The sequence below is a fragment of the Lissotriton vulgaris genome, chromosome 10 (genome assembly GCF_964263255.1).
Source record: "Lissotriton vulgaris chromosome 10, aLisVul1.2, whole genome shotgun sequence".
Taxonomy (NCBI): domain Eukaryota; kingdom Metazoa; phylum Chordata; class Amphibia; order Caudata; family Salamandridae; genus Lissotriton; species Lissotriton vulgaris.
The window spans coordinates 171,180,192-171,202,081 of record NC_141698.1 but is presented as its reverse complement, the minus strand read 5'-3'; the positions used below and the strand labels follow the sequence as shown (position 1 = coordinate 171,202,081).

At 47.3% G+C, this 21,890-nt stretch overlaps 1 protein-coding gene across 3 annotated transcripts in view; it reads right to left on the bottom strand.

Annotated features, from left to right (window-relative positions):
- Positions 1–21,890, bottom strand: part of ACSM3 (acyl-CoA synthetase medium chain family member 3) — a 599,327-nt gene that overhangs the window by 101,558 nt on the left and 475,879 nt on the right. For 2 of the 3 annotated variants that reach the window (XM_086940799.1, XM_086940798.1), the window contains exon 8: positions 17,434–17,557. The exons of the other annotated variant lie outside the window; for it this stretch is intronic. In XM_086940799.1, the coding sequence (XP_086796925.1) occupies positions 17,434–17,557 (124 nt within the window). The remainder of the gene's footprint in view (positions 1–17,433; positions 17,558–21,890) is intronic. 3 annotated transcript variants of the gene reach the window in all.

Sequence of the window (21,890 nt, the reverse complement as noted above, 5' to 3'; positions counted from 1 at the left end):
CTGCCACAAAAGACAACACCATCTACCGATCCATCGTCAGGATTCTGAGTGAGCAGGTCGGGGAGAGGGTCACTCTCCTCCTCCTGTCCCTCATCTAGGGCCATGAGCAAACTCATGTCCTTCCTGTCGACATATGCCTTGAGCCTGTTGACATGAAGCACCCTGTGGGGGCTCCGGGGAGTTCCTAGGTCGACCAAGTAGGTGACCTATCCCTTTTTCTCCAGGATGGTGTAGGGCCCGGACCATTTGTCCTTGAGTGCTGCTGGGGCCACTGGCTCCAGCACCCACACCTTCTGTCCGGGCTGATAAACAGTCAAGACAGCCTTTTGGTCATGCCAAGCTTTCTGGAGTTCTTGGCTGGCCTTAAGGTTTTCAGATGCTCTTTCCATGTATTCAGCCATCCGCGAGCGGAGGCCGAGCACATAGTCCACTATGTTGGCTGCAGGCTTTTTGAGAGGTCTCTCCCATCCTTCCTTCACCAAACACAGGGGTCCCCTTACAGGATGCCCGTACAAAAGTTCAAAAGGGCTGTAGCCAACCCCCTTCTGTGGGACTTCTCTGTAGGCGAACAAGAGGCAGGGGATCAGGACGTCCCATCTACGCCGAAGCTTTTCCGGTAGTCCATGAATCATCCCTTTTAGGGTCCTGTTGAATCTCTCAACAAGCCCATTGCATTGTGGGTGATAGGGTGTGGTGAACTTGTAGTTAACACCACATTCCTTCCACATAGCAGTTAAGTAGCTCAACATAAAGTTTGCACCTCTGTCGGAGACGACCTCCTTAGGGAAGCCCACTCTGGAGAATACTCCAACTAGGGCTCTTGCCACAACAGGTGCTGTAGTGGTCCTAAGGGGAATAGCTTCAGGATACCTGGTGGCATGATCCACTACCACCAGTATAAACTTGTGCCCTGACGCTGTAGGTGGTTCCATGGGACCGACGATGTCGATCCCCACCCGTTCAAAGGGTACCCCCACCACAGGCATTGGTATAAGGGGGGCCTTTGTCGTGCCACCTGACTTACCACTGGCTTGGCAAGTGACACAGGAGCGGCAAAACTCCTTGGTATCTTCGTTCATGTGAGGCCAGTGAAAGTGTGAGACAAGCCTGTCCCACGTTTTCGTCTGGCCTAAGTGACCTGCTAAGGGAATCTCGTGGGCCAAGGTAAGTAGGAAACCACGCTGAGACAAGGGTACAACCAGCCTCCTGGTCATGCCAGGCTTGGGGTCTCTTGACTCAGTGTACAGGAGTCCATCTTCCCAGTATACCTTGTGGGTACCTGTGGCATTCCCAGCAGCCTCAGCAGCAGCCTGCTGTCTGAGGGGTTCAAGAGAAGGGCAGTCTAACTGGTCCTTCCCCAGGTCTTCCCTTGAGGGTCCCCCTGAACCCAAGAATTCAACTTGATCAAGTTCGAATTCCCTAGGCTCAGTTTCCCGCAATTCCTGTAGGTCAGCCTCCTCTGAGACTTGATCCTCGACCTGGGGCAAGGGGGAAGGCGTAGCCTTAACCCTACTGCTCTTTTTCTTGGGAGGTGTCTGGTCCGTTGTTCCAGGATCCAGCACCTGTTCAGTGGGGCACTTCCTGACCTGTGACCTAGTCACAGCGAACACATGTGCTGGCAAACCTAACATTTCCATGTGAGTCCGGTGCTCCACTTCTGACCATTGTGACGACTCCAAATCATTGCCCAACAAACAATCCACTGGGAGGTCTGGACTAACTACAACCTTCTTTTGGCCAGTTACCCCTCCCCAGGAGAAAGCTACAATTGCCATACTGTGATTGGTAGTGACATTGCTTGCATTGGTCACCAGGAATTCTGTACCTGGCATGATCTGTCCAGGGTCCACAAAGTTAGGCGTCACCATGGTGACGCTGGCACAAGTGTCCCTATAGGCCTGAGCCATCTTTCCATTTATGAAAGGCGTCTGTCGGTATTTGCCCAAAGTATTGGGGCTTACGTCAGGGGATACGTCCGCGTCCCCTGTACTGACAAGGACAGCCTGAGTGAGTGTGCCAACTAAGTTGTCACGCCCCTCAGAACCCAGGGTTAACCCTACTAAACCCTTGGGAGGCGCACTACCACTGCTGGCTGTACTAGGGGGCACAGGTGCCTTAGGGGCTGCAGTGGCAGGAGTCTGCCCTCCTCCTTTCTTGGTGCACTCACTAAACCAGTGAGATTTACTTTTACAGTACTGGCACCATCTTTTGGATTGGCCTTCTTTCTTCTTTTGGGGAGCCTGACCCCCACCCTCTTTGGGTTGTTGGGGACCTGTCGAAGACTTCTGGTCACTTTGTTCCCCTTTAGAATCTTTACCCTTCTGGTCTGCTTTCTTCTGACCACCTTGATTCTGGCCCTGGTTCTGTTTAACTCTTGTACGAACCCATCTGTCTGCCTTCTTTCCCAATTCTTGGGGAGAGGTCAGATCCGAGTCGACAAGATGCTGATGCAACAACTGGTTCTGACAATTGTTTAAAATTTGTTCTCTCATCATCAAATTATACAATCCTTGATAATCAGTAACCTTACTGCCCAGCAACCAGCCCTCAAAAGCCTTAGTGGCACAATCGACAAAATCAGACCAATCTTGAGACTGCGTTTTCTGGGTATCCCTGAACAGCACCCTGTACTGCTCAGTGGTTAGGCCGAACCCTTCAACGAGTGTATTTTTCAAGATTTGGTAATTGTTAGCATCCTCCACCCTTGTGGTGAGGAGCTTGTCTCTTCCTTTTCCTTCAAAGGAGAGCCACAAGATAGCTGCCCACTGACTCTGGGGAACACCCTGCACAGTGCAGGCCCTCTCCAAAGCAGTAATCCATTTGTGGATGTCGTCCCCTTGTTTAAAGGGGGGCACTATCTTACCAAGGTGTTTCGCATCGAAACTCTTTTCCCTATTACTAGGTACATTGCTGCCACCAGTGGGGACTGCCCCACTTAACTGTTGCTCTCTAGCAAAGGCAAGCCTCTCTTTGGCCAGGGCAAGTTCTTCCCTTTCAATCCTTAGATTGGCTGCCCTTTCCTTAGCTTCGTACACTCTCCTCTGAGGGGACGTCATCCCTCTCTGAGACGAGTTGTGAGAGCCATTGGTTTGAAGGGATCTGCCAGAGCCTCTCGACAGAGATCTGGCTCGTCCATTCCCAATGTTAAGCTGACCTGATAGTGGCCCCAGGGGTCCCCCAGTACCGCTATCATGTTTGCTTAAGTTGGACCTGCTTAGTCTGACGACTTCTACCTGTCCCTTATCTGCCTCATCCCCAGAGAGATCCTCATCCTCATCCTCCTCCACATCTTCGTTCTCAGTTGCGAGGTGGATGAGGTCAGGATCGTCCCGGGTTCCCTCGAGGGGAGGCATGTCTCCTTCTGGATTAGAAGAGCTACGAAGTTTCTCAGCTCTTCTGGCATCATAAGTCTCCAAGAGACCAATCAGAAAGGACGTTGTGGGGTTAGACCCCTGCTGAATCTTCCTGGAGTGACACAGTCGTCTTAACTCCTTGAAGCTCAGCACAGTATATCCTGAAGGGATGACCTGTGGAGGGTCAACTGACACAAGGGGAGACCCAGAGTTTCCTCCTTTGTCCGACATACTGTTTCTAGTGTGGTGTAAGTGATGCACCTACCTACACTACGTGTTTACCTACTGTACCCTTGCTAAGAGTTGTAGCCAAGGTGTGCTAAGCCTTGAGGAGCTACAACAGCTGGTTCAGTAGAACTCAGAGTATTCTAAGCTTTAGTTATATGTACTAACAGTACTTGTGCGATCTTTCAACAAGATATTCTTAGGATACGTGTGGTAAAACAACAGCAAGCTCAAATCCCACCGATGCCACCAATGTGAGAAGTTGGCCCGATATGCAACGTTCGCTATTCTAGCGACCGCTATGTATCGTTCCAACGACCCTTATGGTGTTTGGTTGTAAGTCAACCTATAGACCAGCTATCCTAGTAGCGTGGATACGAGCAGTCTAAGGCTAAAGACTCGAGAGGGCGTGTTAAGCCAGCTGTTTACCACACATGTACCCCTTGAACACCAAGTGAAAGGACACCACACAAGTGTTATGAAAATAAACAGGATATTTATTAAGAATCACAACAGCCCTGTACTCTTTATGAGGACAGGGTACTAAGCACAAACCAAATCTCTTTAGCAAATACTTCAAGTGCACAATTAAAACAAGTGTCCGGGGACACGGAAAGGTTAAGGTCTCGGGCGGACCCGATAAGGCAAGTCGGAAGCGAGGGACTCGGGACCCTAGAGTAAGGAGGCTATGCAGGCACCGAAATGCCGAGTTACCTAGCCACGAGGGCTGCGGCTGCACAAGTCTTACAGGCGTCGGGGTCTTCGCTGACGAGCCAGGAGCCGGAAGAAAGGAGTTGCTGGCCGGCGACCAGTGCTCAATAGTTCGTAGAGATCCAAGCCTGGATCGGAGATTGATGAAACCTGAAAGCAGAGGGGACCAAGTTCGTACTACTAGCCAGTAGTCAGAGGGTACCAGGAAGGCACCGGTTGGCCGTCACCTCGACCAGGTGAGTGGGCGACGCTAGGCTCTGCAGTCTCACGGACCAGGAGGCGTTGTCGGCGACCACGGTGGAGGTGCGAGCTGTCCCACGAAGGATGATGCTGTCGGCGTCGCTGGGCCCAGGATGGGGCAACAAGCCTTGGCAGATCTCAGGGCCACGTGGTGGGCCTAAGATGGCGTCTTGAGTGGACCAGGAGGGTCCGGGGTGCTTCTCGCAAAGATGGAAGCAAGGGCCAGTCTGGAGCAACCAGACCAGCAGTGATGATTCTCGGATGTCGTCACAGAAGGGCACAAGCCAGCGGCGAGTGACCAGACAACGTGCTGAGCAGCGAGCAGAAGGGCCCCACGCAGATCGTGGAGATGCTGGGAGACTGCACTTCGGTGCTAGAGCGGCTCAGGGTCGGGGCTTCTCGGACCCCAGAGCACTCACCAGAGAGTTACCTCGATGGTCGTGCTGGTTTTTAAGAGCGTGCAGGTTCTGATGATGGCCGGTCCCTCGAGGTCTCGTCGCACCCACAGATCACAGCTGAGCTGATGACGTGGGTAGAGGTCAGAGGTGCCAGGGAAGCCGGTTCTCGTCGAGCTGGGCCGTCGGATCCTTGAGGAAGGACTTGCAGCAAACCGCAGGGTTCTTAGATGGTGCCCGCTGATGCAGGGTGACTACTCCTTAGCCACAAGGGAGAAATCTTGAGAAGAGTCTTGAGTGTCCTTTCGTAGAAAGTAGTTCTTGATTCAAAGATGATCTAATTTGGAAGGGTCCCCGCTCCGGTCTTTATCCTAAAGAAAGGGGTGGGTACATGACTAGGTCCTGCCCTAAGGGTGGGACCAGGAAGGGGGGTAGTTACGCCCCTCTCCCCTGCCGGGCTTTCCCCAGGCCAGGGCTGTCGCCCCTGGAACTGGTTCTAACCGGCAGATGCGTAGTGAGCACCGGGGTGCCACTCCGCAGTCACCTTCTCGCCAAAGCCCTACCTACCCAGAATACACAAACCCTGTCTGGGACGGTGCGAACAGCGCCCTCGACAGGAAACCCTTTGTCCAAGTGCTCCTCGCTGGAAGGACTCCCAGCAGCAGGAGGTCAGACTTGTGTCTGTGGTGGCAGCATCCATTTTGTGGAGCTGAGGCTTCAGTTAACTTTAACCGGGGTTCACAGTTACGTACATGTCGTGTCCCTCTAGAAGGGTGGGATGCTAACCTCATCGCCAGAGTTGGTGAGAGGGCAGCACCCCGATTCGTATGACACCTTACTCGACATGCCTTGATAACGCGACACCGGGGTTACCGATATGGTACGCGTTATCATGGAACAGCTATTGGGTCTTGATTCCGCAAGCTGCAACCGGGCTCGGCTCGGACCTGAACCTAGCTCACACGAGCCCACGCACTCTGCCTTCAGGATTGTTAAGGCCTGCCATAGGAGTGACTGATAGGAACTCGGGTGTCCATTGTATGGTTAGATATAGAGCTACTATACCTAAAGCGAAGGGTGGTTACACGTCTTCGCCCCAGCTGTCGTGCAGCCAGTTGTGTCAAATTTAGGAGGCCAGCCAGGGGTGGCATAATACATGCTTCAGCCCCTGGCGGCCCTGGGTACACCTATGCCCTGCGTTACGGGGTCTGATAAGGTGGCCCAGTACCAATTGGTAAATGCACCTAGGGTACATATCGTAATTTAGAAAGAGAACAGCCAGGCTGTGGGTCTGATTAGCAGGCCCACAGCCAGAGAAAGTCGTAAACCAGTGAAACAAAAGCAAAAAATCTGGGTGATCATAGGATTGCAGACCCTACTCTCCTACACCTTCTATTCCTGAGATTTTCTATTTCTTGTGATACCAATTCGTAGTTCTCCTGAACTGCCACCCTTTAGTAGTGTAGCTGTCTTTCTTGAGCAGGACTGTCCCATGAGGCACAGGATCAAGACTGATTTGCATATGGCCAGGTCTAAACTGGGGTTGCATGGTGAGCAAAGGAATGATGGATTTAACCCACATCTCTTGACTGGGGGTGAATGTTTTGATTTTTTCTGCATTTTGTCCATTAATTGTCTGTCTTTTGCCTTTTTTGAGCTGGCACGGTCTTGCAGTGAATCCTTATTTCCTAAGGTATTACTGTCTAGGAGTGTATACTCGATAATTCTCTCGCCTCGGTGCCCACTCTGATCAGCGATCACACTCGGCAACTCTGGGCATTAGCTTGCCTCATCTTCACTAACGGCCCCACCAGACCGCCGGGGATGCCTGGTCTCACCCTGGAGATACCCATTAAGGGACCATCTCTCAGGGAAGCCAGGAAGGGTTTCGCAGCGGTCGAAGCGCCTTGGGACCCTACGGGTAAGTAGTGCGCTATATAAATGCCAATACATTTACATTTACATTTACATGTTTCTTGAGCTGGCACGGTCTTGCAGTATATCCTGGTTTCCTGATGCATGTAGCACTGGTTAGCAGTGTTTACTTGTTCCATGAGCTGAAAGTGTCTTGCAGTGCATCCTTATTTCCTGATGTATGGTGCAGTTTAACAGGGTGTTCTTGTTTCTTGGTGTATGTAGCACTGTATATTTGTTCCTTGAGCTGGCATTTTCTTGTAGTGCATCCTTGTTTCCTGATGTATGTAGCACTGTTTAGCAGTGTATACTTGCTTCTTGAGCTGGCACTGTCTTGCAGGGCATCCTTGCTTCTTGAATATGTTACACTGTTTAGCAGTGTATACTTGTTTCATGTGCTGGCACTGTCTTGCAGTGCTTCCTTGTTTCCTGATATATGTTGCACTGTTTAACAGTGTCCTTTTTTCTCGAGCTGACAATGTCTTGCAGTGCATCTTAGTTTCCTGGAGTATATTGCACTGTTTAGCAGTGTATACTTGTTTCTTGAGATGCCACTGTTTTGTATTGCACCCTTGCTTCCTTAGCCAGCACCAGTTTGTTTAAACTTATTTCTTGAGATGACACTGTCTTGCAGTGCAGCCTTACTTCCGGGTGTAGTCCTGTTTAGCACTGTATGCTTGTTTCTTGAGATGACACTGTATTGCAGTGCATCCTTGTTTATTGAGGTAGTACTGTCTAGCAGCGTATATTCGTTTCTTGAGATTGCACTGCCTTGGAGTGCATCCTTTTCTCCTGAGGTAGCACTGTCTAACAGTGTATATTTGTTTCTTGAGCTGGCACGGTCTTGCAGTGCATCCTTGTTTCCTGAAGTAGCACTGTCTAGCAGTGTATATTTGTTTCTTGAGCTGACACTATCTTGCAGTGCACCATTTAACAAAATGGGGTGATCCTGTGTCCCTCAGAACCTGGGTATATATGATATATGAAGAAAGGGTTCTTTCAGGAAAGTGTCAATTGCTTTGTGCAATGAAATCAATGCATCCACAACAATCAATTTTTAGTGAAGAACGTTTACAATTTTGAAATAAGGTTCAACGTCACTATTTAGAGAACCAAACCACAATGCTTGGAACACACCACAATGACAATTTTTTGGGTCCAAAAATGGCACTTTGTATTACATGTTTTTTATGAACCCAAATTAATGAACATGGCTGTCCATCAAACAGTATTATGCAGAGTACTAAAGTGATTAAAGTGTAAGAGTGACTTTGTGGTGACACAAATAACTTTGCGGAAGCAGACTGAATAGGTTGTCTCTCCATCAGAACGATTGCCTGGTGGGGGCGTTAATTAAGTTACATCCTTTGAACATTTGATTTATCTTCTCCGACCGGCTGGCGGAGATCGTATGAATTTCCTTTGTCTTTCAGACCACAACTGTAAGGTGTGGTTCGACCTGTGCGGCATTCAGCTGGATCCTACACCATTCATTTCATAGGTTCCACATCAATAATTGCGCCTCAAAACTTTTGCTCTTCCACTCCCAGTCCTCATGAAGACCCGCCCTTGACGTATAATAAGCTGCACTAATTCCTAGGGTCGAAACGTCGACATTGCAGTCACACTAGTCCACCCATTTTCACAAGCCTCAACACCAAGTCATTTGTGGGCTTGTATCCATGCATTGAGAGGATTGGACAGTACAACATCACTGCTTTTATTTGTTACTTTTTTGTGTAATTTATGTATAGCACCCTTTTTACCCATCACCACGAAGTCACTCTTGCAATTTAATCACTTTAGTATTCTGCATTATACTGTTTGACGGATAACCATGTAATACAAAGTGCCATTTTTTGACCAAAAAAATTCTCATTGTGGTGTGTTCAAGCATTTTGGTTTGGTTCTCTAAATAGTGACGTTGAACCTTATTTCAAAATTGTAAATGTTCTTCACAAAAAATTGAATGTTGTGGATGCATTGTTTTTCATTGAACAAAGCAATTGACACTTTCCCGACAGAACTGCCTTGCAGTGCATCCTTGTTTCCTGAAGTACGTAGCACTGTCTAGCAGTGTATACCCGTTTCTTGAGCTGGCACCGTCTTGCAGTGCATCCTTGTTTCCTGATGTGTGTAGCACTGTTTAACAGTGTGTTCTTGTTTCTTGAGCTGACATTGTCTTGGAGTGCATCCTTGTTTCCTGATGTATGTAGCACTGTTTAGCAGTGTGCACTTGTTTCATAACCGCATCGCCGCGGCGGCTTTTCCCGCTGTGCGCGGCATTTTTAAAAATCCCGCGTAACGTGACAAAGCCAGCTCGTCATCCGCGCAGCGCAGGTAACGCCCAGGACGAGCTGGCTTTGTCATTAGCGTCGAAGGGGTTAAGCTGGCACAGTCTTGCGGTGCATCCTTGTTTCCTGAAGTAGCACTGTCTAGCAGTGTATATATGTTTCCTGAGCTGCCACTGTCTTGCAGTGCATTCTTGTTTCTTGAAGGTGCATGTCTAGCAGTGTTTATTGTTTCTTGAGCTGGCACTCCCTTGCAGTGCATCCTTGTTTCCGGAGGTAGTACTGTCTAGCAGCATATATTTGTTTCTTGAGCTGTCACTCCCTTGCAGTGCATCACAGTTTTCCTAAGTAGCAATGTCTAGCCGTGCATATTTGTTTTTGACCTGACACTGTCTTGCAGTGCATCCTTGTTTCCTGATGTATGTTGCCCTATTAAGCAGTATATGAAAACAAGTTACTTACCTGTAACTTTGGTTTCCCCAGTACTGTTAACTTTCATAGATTCCCATGCTTTGTATCATTCCCCGTCGATGGAATGGGAGTCTCTGGAGTATAAAAACCATAGAAACAAAAGAGAAAAACAGGTCTAGGCCTCATCGCATTTTGTATCCTATCACTCTCTTTGTGTAAAAGAGACCAAACTTTTGCCAGGACCAATCAGAGCAGCCTCACCCTCTAGAACCTTCCTGAGAGAGCTCAGAGCCTCAGATTTTCGTAGCCGTTGTGCAAACTGCCCCTATCTCATGTGAAAAGACTGAGCTTTCCCAGGGGAGTCGGGTGGGCGCATGGGAATCTATGAAAGTTACCAATTCTGGGGAACCAAAGTTACAGGTAAGTAACTTGTTTTCTTGCCCCAGTATTGGAACTTTCATAGATTCCCATGCTTTGTATCAGAGTAGCTAGCAGTAAAACACCAAGACACATTTTGTAAAAACATGCCATCACATAACCATATAGTAATACATATAGTAAAGTAAGAAAAAATAAACAAAATGTGCTCACCAGGATGGAGGGATTGTAGGGAAAGCTCACCTCTCAATGAAAAAGATTCCGCAGAACTGCTTGACCAACAGCCGCGTCGTCTCGTCCTGCAGACTCTAGGCAGTAATGTTTCGTGAAGGTATGAGTACTGCTCCACGTTGCTGCCCTGCATATATCTTTAATGGCGACTCCAAAGAAAAGAACCACAGACGATGCCACAGACCTTGTAGAAGGGGCACGAACTCTACTGTTCAATGGCTTGCCCGCCTCCTGATGGCAAAATTGAATCGCACTGAAGATCCAGCGGGAAATGCCACTCTTTGCTAAAGGAAATCCCTTCCGTGGTGCGCTGTAGGACACAAACAACTGGGATGATTTCCGAAAGGGTCTTGTACGTTCTAAGTAGAATTTCAAGCATCTCTGAACGTCCAAAGAATGTAAAGTGCGTTCCGCAGGTGTAGAAGGGCGCGGAAAGAAAGACTTTAAAATCAAAGGTTCATTCAAGTGGAACTCAGATGGCACCTTTGGAATGAACTTCGGATTGGTGCGAAGAATAAGAACATCCTTTTTGAATTGAAGGAATGGATGCACTATGGAGAGGGCTTGAAGCTCACTAACACTTCTCGCTGAAGTAAGAGCTTCAAGGACTTCAAGTCCGCCTTGTGCACAGGCTCAAACAGAGGTTTCATGCGTTGAGCCAGGACAAGATTGAGCTGCCAAACTGGTGGAGGAGGTCAAACTGAAGGGTACATCCGGAACAAACCCTTCAAGAACTGCTTAACGATCCGAGAGGACCATAAGGAAGGGCCTGAAAAAGTACGCCGAAACCTTGAAATGGCTGCAAGATGGACTTTCACAGGAGAATGTGCCAACCCAGATTTAGCCAATGATAGTATATATGGCAAGAGTTGGTGAGGCAGAGATTTGTAAGGATGGAGACCTTGTCTTTGACACCATAGGCAGAACCTTCTCCATTTTGCCTTGTAAGTCTTATTTGTGCTCGGTGCTCGAGCTTTTGACAAAACGTCTCGACATTCCTGGGAAAGATTCAGATGACTGAACTCTCTGTGTTCAGGAGCCACGCTGTCAAGTGGAGTGATTTCGGATCCGGATGGTAAACCTGCCCCTGATTCCTGGACCACAGGGACGGAATTGATTGTAAGTGAGTTGGAGGAGCCTGGGAGAGCCGCAGGAGCTCTGTGTACCAAAATTGCCAGGGCCACGCTGGTGCAATGAGAATCATCTTGCACGGTTCCGCCTTCATTTTCTTGAGAACTCGAGGAATGAGGGGAATTGGAGGAAAAGCGTAAAAGAATGCGCTGTACCAGGCCATCGAAAGGGCGTCCCCAGGGACCCCTGATGGTGAACCTTGCTTGCGTAAAACCGGCATTTGGCGTTCACTGGAGAGGCAAACAGGTCGATGGTAGGTGTCCCCCAAACCGAGAACACCCTCTCCAGAATGGACTGATTCAATTCCCATTCGTACGTCACCTCCCTTGTCGACTCAGGGCGTCCGCCTTGACATTGAGCGAGCCTGCCAGGTGTTCGGCTCTCAGACTGATGAGTTTGCGACCTCGTTCCCCCTTGCTTGTTGACGTAGTGCATGGCCGTCGTATTGTCCGGCACTGAATGATTGCGAACTCTGGGAAGGAAAGCCTGCAAGGCCAACCGAATGGCCGTCAGCTCCAAAAAATTGATATGGCACTGGCGCTGATTCGGGCTCCAGTGTCCACTGACGAAGTTCGCGGAGCACCGCTCCCCAGCCTTCCAAAGAGGCATCCGTGGTTATGATGAGGGGGGGATGGAAAAATTCTGAACGTTAGACCTTGTGTGATATTTTCTTGTACCAGCCACCATTTGCATGCCTTTCTCATTGCTGAAGTGACCAACAACTTGTCGTTGAATGATCCGTCTGATTGGCGCCATTGTTTGTCTAGTCCTTCCTGCAGAGGGCGCATTCGCAGCCTGCAATGCGGTATTAATGGTATGCAGGATGACATTGACTCTAGAAGGGACTTGTATTGACGGACTGACAGGCATTTCTTGTGGAACAGTTGGCGAGCTGATACGATCAACTTTTGTTGACGGTCCTCCGAAGGACGAGCCGTGCACTGTGTGGTGTCCAAAATGGCCCCCAGAAATCGTGTGGTTTTGGAGGGTTGTAGAACTGACTTGCATCTGTTTAATTGAAAGCCTATGTGTCTGAACAACTGAATGCAAGTCGAAACAGCCTGAGAGGTTTCCTCGAAAGATGGAGCCTAGACTAGCCAGTCGTCCAAGTAAGGGAACACCTCCAGGGAATGTGTCCTTAGAAAAGCTGCCACTGGTGCCAACACCTTGGTGAACACCCGAGGTGCAGACCGAAGGCCAAACGGAAGCACCTTGAATTGGAAATGGCTCTTGCCCACTTTGAACCGCAGATATTGTCTGTGAGCTGGGTGTATCGGAATGTGGAAATACGCATCTTCTAAATCCAGGGAAGCCAAGTAGTCGCCTGGGTTCAAAAGAGGAAGAGTTTCCTGGAGAGTGACCATCCTGAAAGAGAGTTTGATGAGATAAGTGTTGAGCTCTCGTAGGTTTAGAATGGGGCGCCAAGTCTCTGTCATCTTCCGCACCAGGAAGAACCTGAAATAAAAACCTCTGTCCCTCTGAGAAAGAGGTACCGGTTCTATTGCTTCCTTGAGGAACAATTGATGGGCTTCTAGATGGAGCAGTCCCAGATGTTTTGTGCGGATGGCGCCCGGAGCTCTTGTTGGAGGAAGATCTTGGAATTCCAACGTATGGCCACTCTGTACAATATTCAGGACCCACTGGTCCGATCTTATACACCTCCAGCATGTTCAGACAAAAAGATATCCTGCCCCCCACCGATGTGACTGGGAGGGAAGGAACAGCAGGTAGAGCCAGGAGGCCGCTATTGCCGCTTGCCACCGTCACGTCCTTGACGGTTCTGACGCCCTCGCGGAGCTTGGCGAGAGTAAGACGCCGATTGTCCCTGCCGTTGATTGCAGTACTGGGTCTTATAAGACTGGGACGATTGTGAAGAATATCTCTGCTGGGCGTTGCCTCTATACGAAGAGAAACCTCTGCCACAAACGCCTTTAAATGGGACCTTACGATAGTTGAGAGATCCCAGCGACTTCGCTATGTCGGTATCTTTCTGTATATTTTGCAGGGCATCATCAACATGCTTACCGAAAAGCATTTCTCCATCAAATGGGAAGTCCAGGATCTTATTTTGGACCTCTTAACAAAAACAGGTGGCTCTTCACCAGCCCTGGCGACGTAGCACCGCTGACCCCGCTAAGGCCCGAAAAGCAGTGGAAGCGATATCCATCGCACAGTCGATGACTTCGGAGGATGATTTTTCTCCCTCCATCAGGACTCTCTTGGCTTCCTCCCTTGTCGCGTCTGGCAATTGTTCCACAAACGGTGCCATGTCACACAACATCTGGCGATCGTATCTGCCTAGAATGGCGAGAGAATTAGCTGCTCTAACCAGCAAGCTGGCCATGGAAGAAAACCTCTTCCCCACGTTATCCTGACGTCTACCATCCTTGTCTGGAGGCGTAGTCAAAGGCGTCGTTGAATTTTTTGACTTGCTTTGGGCGGCCTGAGAGATGACTGAATCAGGCTTCGGCTGACCAAGAAGACAAGCTGGACTGCCTTCTGGAGCTTTATACTTTTTTTCCAGTCTGGGAAGCACCGGAATCACAGTGGCTGGATTCTGCATGATCTTCATGCCTTCCTCCCACACATGTTCGATGATCAGAATGGACTTGACAGATCTCCTGTATTGCTCCTTGAAGTCATAGAGGAAGCATTCAGACTCCTCTCTCATAACCGGCAGTCCAAACCTTTTTGCCGCCCTCTCCATCAGGTGATGGAACCCCCTATGTCCACAGGAAGGGATATAGATGTATCACGGCCAGTGGCATCCGGGTCTTGTAGCCCACTGTCACCCTGATCCAGATCTGGGTCCTGCTATGGATCAGTCAAGGGATCCACTTGAACAGCCTCATCGTCCGAAGAGGTATCCTGCTGGACAGGATCGGTTGGTTCCGGATCCGGAGTTCGGCCCAGAGATATAACCCGAGATGGGAGGTGGGGCACCACCTGCGAAGGAGGCAGACCAGGAACTGACTGTGCTTGTGGCAACCCCTGAGGAGAAGGTTGCGCAGACTGCGTTGAAGGTTCCGAAGGAAACCTGTTTCTATAGTCCTGCAACATCAGCTGAAGATCAGAAAGCAGAGAGGCGGGCATGGCCACCATGTCCTGTCCTAAACCAGTGGGACATCACTCTTGTGAAACATAGTGCAACTGTTGGTCTCCTGCATGTTCGAAATATTCCTCCGTGTCAGTGTCCTGCAGTTTTACATGCAAGTCCGAGGGACTGTAGGCATCTCCATAATGGCCAAATTCATCCTCCTCTTCCTCCGACTCATCATCTAGGAGCATATTCGGTGGATGCGTCATTTCCGGCGTAATTTTCATCCTCTTCAGTGGAAAATGCATCTTTTGACCAGTCGACGGTCTCGTCGTCGGAGCCGTCGTCGACGGAGCAGCAGTCGTCGACGGTATAACCGTCTTCATCGACGAAGTCTTGGTCGTCGACGGAACCATCGTCGACGGTACAGCCGCCGTCGTCGACGAAGTCTTGGTCGTCGACGGAATGATCGTCGACGGTCTCGTAGACGAACTCGTCGTCAGAACCATCAGCGTCGACGTCGAAGATGTTGTGGTTGTCGACGTAGTTTTCGTCGTTGACGAGCCCGTCGACAGCACCTTACCGGAGCTCATCGTCGTCAACGTGGAAGAAGCAATCGTCGACGAACCTGGAATCTTGAATGACGATGAAGACGTCGACGTGGAGATCGCTACCGACGACAAGCCCGTCAACGGAGCCAAGGAAACAGCGGGAACTTTTACAGAAGGAGCAGTCGTCGACGTACCTGACGTTTTCGTCTTCGACGGACGCTGTTTTTTCTCCGGACCGGTTCCAGGAGTGACAGAAGAGTTTGTCACCGGCCTTCTCTTTTTTGGACGGAGGAGAAGTAATGGAAACCTCCTTTCGGTCCTTTGAGGCTATAGCCAATCCAGTAGCCTGTCCCTGCCTCTCCTTTTCACTTCCGTGAGGAGATTGAAGGGGACCAGCCCTCTCAGAGATCTTGTGAGGGGCCTTAAGAGGGGGCTCAACTGAAGAAGAAGAACCAGGGGGAGACCTACCCCTCTTCCTGGACTTGTGAGAGGACGCCAGAGATGTTGAATCCTCTTCATCTGATGAAAGCAACTCCTTCCGAGTCTTCATCTTTTGAAGCCAGGTCAAAAGTCGACCCTCTCCGTCACGGAGAGTCTTGGTAGAGAAGTTTCTACAGATCTTGCAGTCAGTGGCCTTGTGGTCCGGGTATAAGCAATAAATACAGTCATTCTTATCCTCCACAAAAAGTCGTTTTTTTCCACAAGAGGCACAGGACCTGAACAGGGCCTTCTTCTCCTGGTCAGACATCTTGATAGTAGTTGAAAAATTTTAAGTAGTAATCCAAAAATCCAATAAGATTGTAGAAAGAAACTGAGCAGAGCTCAGTGGAGACTCCCTAGCACAACGTGCGGTAGAAAAATCTGAGGCTCTGAGCTCTCTCAGGAAGGTTCTAGAGGGTGAGGCTGCTCTAATTGGTCCTGGCAAAAGTTTGGTCTCTTTTACACAAACAGAGTGATAGGATACAAAATGAGATGAGGCCTAGGCCTGTTTTTCTCTTTTGTTTCTATGGTTTTTATACTACCGAGGCTCCCATTCCGACGACGGGGAATGATACAAAGCATGGGAATCTATGAAAGTTCCAATACTGGGGCAAATTCATTTCTTGAGATCCCACCGTTTTGTGATGCACCCTTGCTTTCTCAGCCTGCACCATTTTGCAGTTTTACCTTATTGCATGAGCCAGCACTGTCTAGCCTTGTAACGTTTCCTTAGCTATACATGTTTCGCAGTGTATCCTCGTTTCTAGAACTATCAATGTTTAGCAGTTTCTTTCTTCCTTGAGCTAGAACTCATCGTACATCCTTATTCTTTAAGTTCCTCTACTTCAAGTGGATATCCTTGTCTGAGGTCTTGCCTTCCTTTCCATCCTTCCTTAGTCTCCACTTTCAGTGCATGATGTGTGTGTTGCTTCCTGCCAAGCACTACCAATGTTTCCCCTCTTTACTGTTAAGTACTAGTCATCTCTAGCTCTGTGTTTTTCATAGCTATGGCATTCACTGGTCCTGTGTGAGTGCCAAGATTTGTGGGCACAACTGGCAACCTAGGTAGTGTGTCTTGTCTACTGTGAGTTTTGCATACATTTCATAATCCCCGTTAGCATAAATATTGTTATCTGGATGTCTTGCAAACTCTGGATGTCAGTTATTCTCACTACAGAAGTGCGTCTCAAATTCTTTATGGCAGTCACTTTGTTAACATGTGCAGGACTAACTTAATAGATCCATTATCTCCTGAGGCTCCCGGGGTGATCTTCAGCAGCTCTTTTACCAATATTATATTTATAGCCATTGTCACAAGTTCCTGACAGACCCTTGACAATTAAAGCGCAGATGATGTAAAACATTGCCTACCCCCCCGCCCATCCTTCAGCGTGCAGTGCTGTCTTTTTGTTTTCTTTGTTTTTAGCACACACACTGCACCTCTTTGGATGGTTTAAGTTACATTCACTGGTTCTCTGTAATCTAGTCTTCTGGGACATTTGTTGAGAAACTAGAGGATAGTAACCGCTTAAATATCTCCAGATTTTTCAAACTTTTCCTCTGAGCTATCCAGTTAGGTATGTCCAGCTCAACAGCATCCTCTACATATTGTGTTTCAGAAGTGGGGATTCTTGAGGCTGGGCTTTTATTTATTTACTGTTACAAAGCAGGGTGGGTGGATCAAAGATCTTACATTAATATTCCAGAGGCTACCACCTAAGACGTACTGCTCAATTTAGAAAAATCCAAATAGCTAGCCGACCATTAGCGACTTTAGTAGCAGCTAGTCCTTTGCCATATACCACAGGTAACTCCTATACAGTGGTAGTGTGCATTAGATTAATAGTTTAGGTCTGTGGAAAATCTTTGCTTTGTGGACCTAGAACAGTTGGCATGGAAGAGCTGCTTCCGAAGTGGAGCTGTAATGCATTATTGTAGTTGTGCTCGCAAGTAGCTCATGTCCTTCATTACAAGATAGAGACAGCAACCACCTCTGCTGTCTCTAGTTGTCTCTAGCTGCAGCTACTTTTCAGCGTGAAAATAAAGCATGCTTGTTACGTTCCAAAACACACAATGAACACATACGGTCTCCGTCTGCCCGTGGCCTTCGTAAATGTCCATTCCCGTCTGAGCTCTCCACTGTTCCACCACATGGGGGTACAAAGGTTCGCCTCCTGTCACACAGTGCTTCAAGCTCTTCGGCTTGTACCTGAATAGGGATTTTAAAAACAAGGCAGTCTTATGTGCGGGTGGTAGAAAGATTTCTTTCAGGTTTGTGCCACACGTTTTGTCCTGTTAAAGACATGCAGGTTTTGTTGTGCATGACTGAGTTCGAAATTGGAGACGCATACATTTGATCTCACCTTGAGATTAAGTATGAGTGCATCACATCTACGAGTAGCCAGCGCTCAAACATATTTCGTGTGATTAATGTACTAATAGGTAAAGTTGTAGTATTGCATAAAGTGCTTCATGAATAACAAGTGCAGCTTATAAATGTGTGTTTAAATTGTGACAAATAGAGAAATCTAATGTACTGATTTAATAGCGATTAGGTAAATTGAGAGTATTTTCTTAACAATTGATAGCTTTTACATTATTCATGTATTAGGAGATTTCATTTGTGATGCATTTATATTCTGTGCACTTATTTGTAACCTAGTGCACTTGCTAAAATTGCCTATTAATTTGAGCCCTAACGTGTATTTTAGTTCAAATTCATTCTAGCCTAACATTATGTTTCAGTGCAAGCTCACGTTGCAGTCTCACATTTTGATTGTGTTTAATCTTCACTGGGGAATGGTTTCTTGCATTTTGTTTCCACTGCAGGTGTGGAGAAAGCCTCATTAGTTAGCATAAAGGAGGTTTTGTTAATAGATGGTAAGGTATGAGAAGATGGAGCTGGCAGAGAAAATTGCAGTAATGAGCAAGGAGAGGAGTTCCCATGGAGTAGGAGAAGAAAGGCCAAGGACGAACAAAGTTGTAAATTATTGATGTGGGAAAGGAGGTGATAGTGTCCAATTTATACTGGAGGTTTGGGAAATGTCCTGGGAAAGGAATCCTGTGGGATTGTCTTCCTTGAATGCAATTGATGTTACACTGTGCTTAGTTAGGGAGAGCATTCATTTTGTCTTTTCTCCTCCTAGGGCACAGATCTATGCTCTGTATACGTGGCCTTATGCTACTTGATCCAATGCGTGGAGTATTTATACTGAAGACTCCAGCAGCTGACAACTTTCTTCTTGTATCCCTATTCTGAAATGTAATTGTTAGAATAGTTGATCCGCGTTAGAGTAGTATAGGAAAAGACAGGACTAATGCTTTCTTTTGAAAACTGATTCAGGCAATTTAGCTCACAATTGTTTTTCCTCATTTTCTGTTTGATGATTATTGAACTGATGGTATTCTTCCTTCTGTATAGGGTAAATCTCTTCAGGAGATTTGGTCATGTTTTGTTTGTTTTGTACTTCTATACTCTTATGTTGAGATTGGTCTATGTAAAATTATTTCTGAATTTAGGAGTAAAATCTCATTAATCCCATTTTAAATTGTGGTCTGGATTATTGTGTGACCAAATTGGTTGCACTGTCTTGGAACGTTTGGATGACTGATAGTGTTCTATCTTTAGCTTTCATGCTTCCAATAAAAGATCCTCGCTTCTGGATAAGAGTGTAGATGGGCCAGACCTCTAACAATTTGTAACACAGCTCCAACAGTAGATAGCAGTGGGTAGGCCCGAACAAACACCAATTGGCGGAACGTGAAGGCAGGCCAAACAGCACAGGCAAGTGTTATTAGTATTTGTAATTGCATTTATATAGCGCTACCTTCCCCTTGATGAGGCGTTGAAGCGCTTTACACCGGGAAGCACACTGCTCTGTATCCCAAGGTTAGTGGTTAGTCCAGTATTATTAGTTATTGTGGACTATTGGAATTTGTTTGGTGAGCCCAAGCAAACTGTTCCATGCATTCACATCAGTTTCTTCTGGTGCATTCAATTAATAGGGGTTATTCCAGGCCATTAGTTGGGGCAGTATGTGACACATGCACATAGTTGGTAGGATTAATAAATGAGCTGGAGAAAGTAAGGCATTGTTAGGTAGCAGGGGTGTGAGTTTTAGAAGAGGAGGAGAGGTTGTGATCATGTAAATGAGTTGTGGCTGTTTGCAGAAATAAAATAGAGACTGAGGCAATCATGCACATGACAGAGCAGGTTGTGCTCAGGAAGAGGAGGTTTGCAGAGGATAGAGGGGAGGAGAGGGCCACATGAAAGAAAAAAAAAGACAGGCAACAATCAGCCATTTTAAGCACAACAGTTTTTCATGTCACATTTTATGACTATGGAGGATCTTTTTTGAGATAGCATGCAATTTGGGGATGCAAGATTATAGAAAGAAACATTATGTGCATGTAAAGATAGTGCTATACTAGGTATTTTGGCAGGCACTAAAATCAGGCAAACAGTCTGTCCGCTGTTAGGCTACCGCCGGACCATCCTGCAGCCAGGTCAGCTCATGAGATCAGGGGTTGGAAGACAAGTAATTCAATTACACACTGGGGATCAGGAGAAAGGGATGCATGAAGGAAAAAGTTTTATATAGCGCTCTAGTTACTTCAAAAAGTATCTAGAAGCTGCGGAAACCTATGCCTTTAGTAAAGTGGGAGAATAAAAGCTGTCAATAGCTGTGTTTTGTGACACGTCAAAAATAACATGTCCGAATTGGATATGGAGAGTAAAGAGTGAATTGTACCAATGTTTTGCCACCAGGAAGGTCAGTTATAGATCACTGCATGGCTTTCACAGAAAGGTGCAAGTCTGAAGTCAGTTCAGTGGTCCTTGATTCCAGGAGGACAGTAAAACGCTATACCTCAAATTAGGATACACTGTGAACCATCATACTGTCTGCTCACAGGCACTCAAGGAAGATCATGAACAAGTAGTGGCAACTATGGGATCCGTTTACTGTGCTACTGAAAGTGCCGATATTATGAAAGAAATGTTGCCCACCTCTGATGCCAAATGGTCATTAATTGGGTACATTAAAACACAATTGAGAGGCAACAAAACAGAGTACATATGTGACAGTCTAGAACGGAACACATAAAGAGTAATTACATCAAAAAAGTATTATTTTCTTGCAGTTGATTCTGCATATCTTTATTCAACCAGGGGCAGAGTCAGCACTAGGCACGAAATCCGCGCCGCATGGGTAAGAATGGCGTTTCCTGATGCTTCCTCCAGTGATCAGGTAAGAACGCCTATGCTACTAACCATAGACGCTCCGTTGTCTCCCACTCAGTAATAATCCAGAAGAGCCTCCCGGTCCCTGTTGATGCCACAAAACTGAACTAATAAGCTTGGAAATTCCAATTCATCACTTTTTGAATCACACACCAATTGTGTGCGCTTTCTCTTTGTATGTTTGTTTTTGTCCTTGTCCTGACGAAATCTCCCCCGACCCTGTTGGGCCCCGAGAGCTGAAACATGTCGACACTTTTTTGAAAACGATATGGTAGTTCAATAACTCGACTACCTACATATCACAATGGATCTTAATAATAGTGACTAGTTTCTTGTTTTGAGATTAAATTGTACAGTTTGGACCTAGTCATTATTTTTTTTTTTTTTTCCCAATTCCCTTTTTTTATTTCTGGACACTTCTGTAAATACCAGAAGTAGCCTCTGGTGAGGCAGGCATCCTGCACGTTAATCGTTGACCTGCGGGGAACGGGATTTTGATATCAATTTATGAGTTATGATAAATTTAATAAAGAATCCCATTCGTCTGTTTTGGACCGCTCTTATCTGTCATTGAGGAAAGGACCACCCCCGCCTTGGTTAGACAAACCCCATTAACTGACGCCACTCTGAAGAACCACTTACAACTGATGAAGTTTTAAGAGTTTATATAAAAGTCAATTTGGATACGATACAATCCACTCGGGATAAAATCTCAAAGCATACAATACAAAATCAATTAAAATCTCAGTTGCTTTAAGCTTCGGTGTGCAGTGGTTCCTTCTGCGTCATCTGCAGTAAGACAAAAACAATAATCGAGTTAATCTGTCCCTACTCTATGTTATGTGACAACCCTACTTCGCCAAATTCTTCCCTAAAAAGGTGTCAGCAGTTTGACTCCCTAAGAAGTTCAAACTCTCTTTAGCCTCTAAAGGAAAGCTTAAGTTTCAGAAGCAGTACCCTATCTGCCTACCCATCTGCTCTCTAAGGGTCCTCGGCCTACTGCTCTCTTGCGCTCTGATGTCTCAGCGCATCTGCTCAAGGCATCTACCCTCGCCCTTGCTCTGAGCAATTCGTCTCGCTGTTCCTAATCTCCCAATTGCTCTCTCCTCCCCGGGGTGCTGTCCCTAAAATACACAATCATCGTGTGTGTGGAACGCCCCTTGACGCCCACCACGGACTTCCCCCGATGATGTCAACTTCTTGCTTCTTCCATTGGTCCACTCTTCGCGTCGTCCGTTAAGTTGACCCTTCTCCTTTGGATGTCATCTTCATCATTTCATCGTCGACATTTATTGATTCT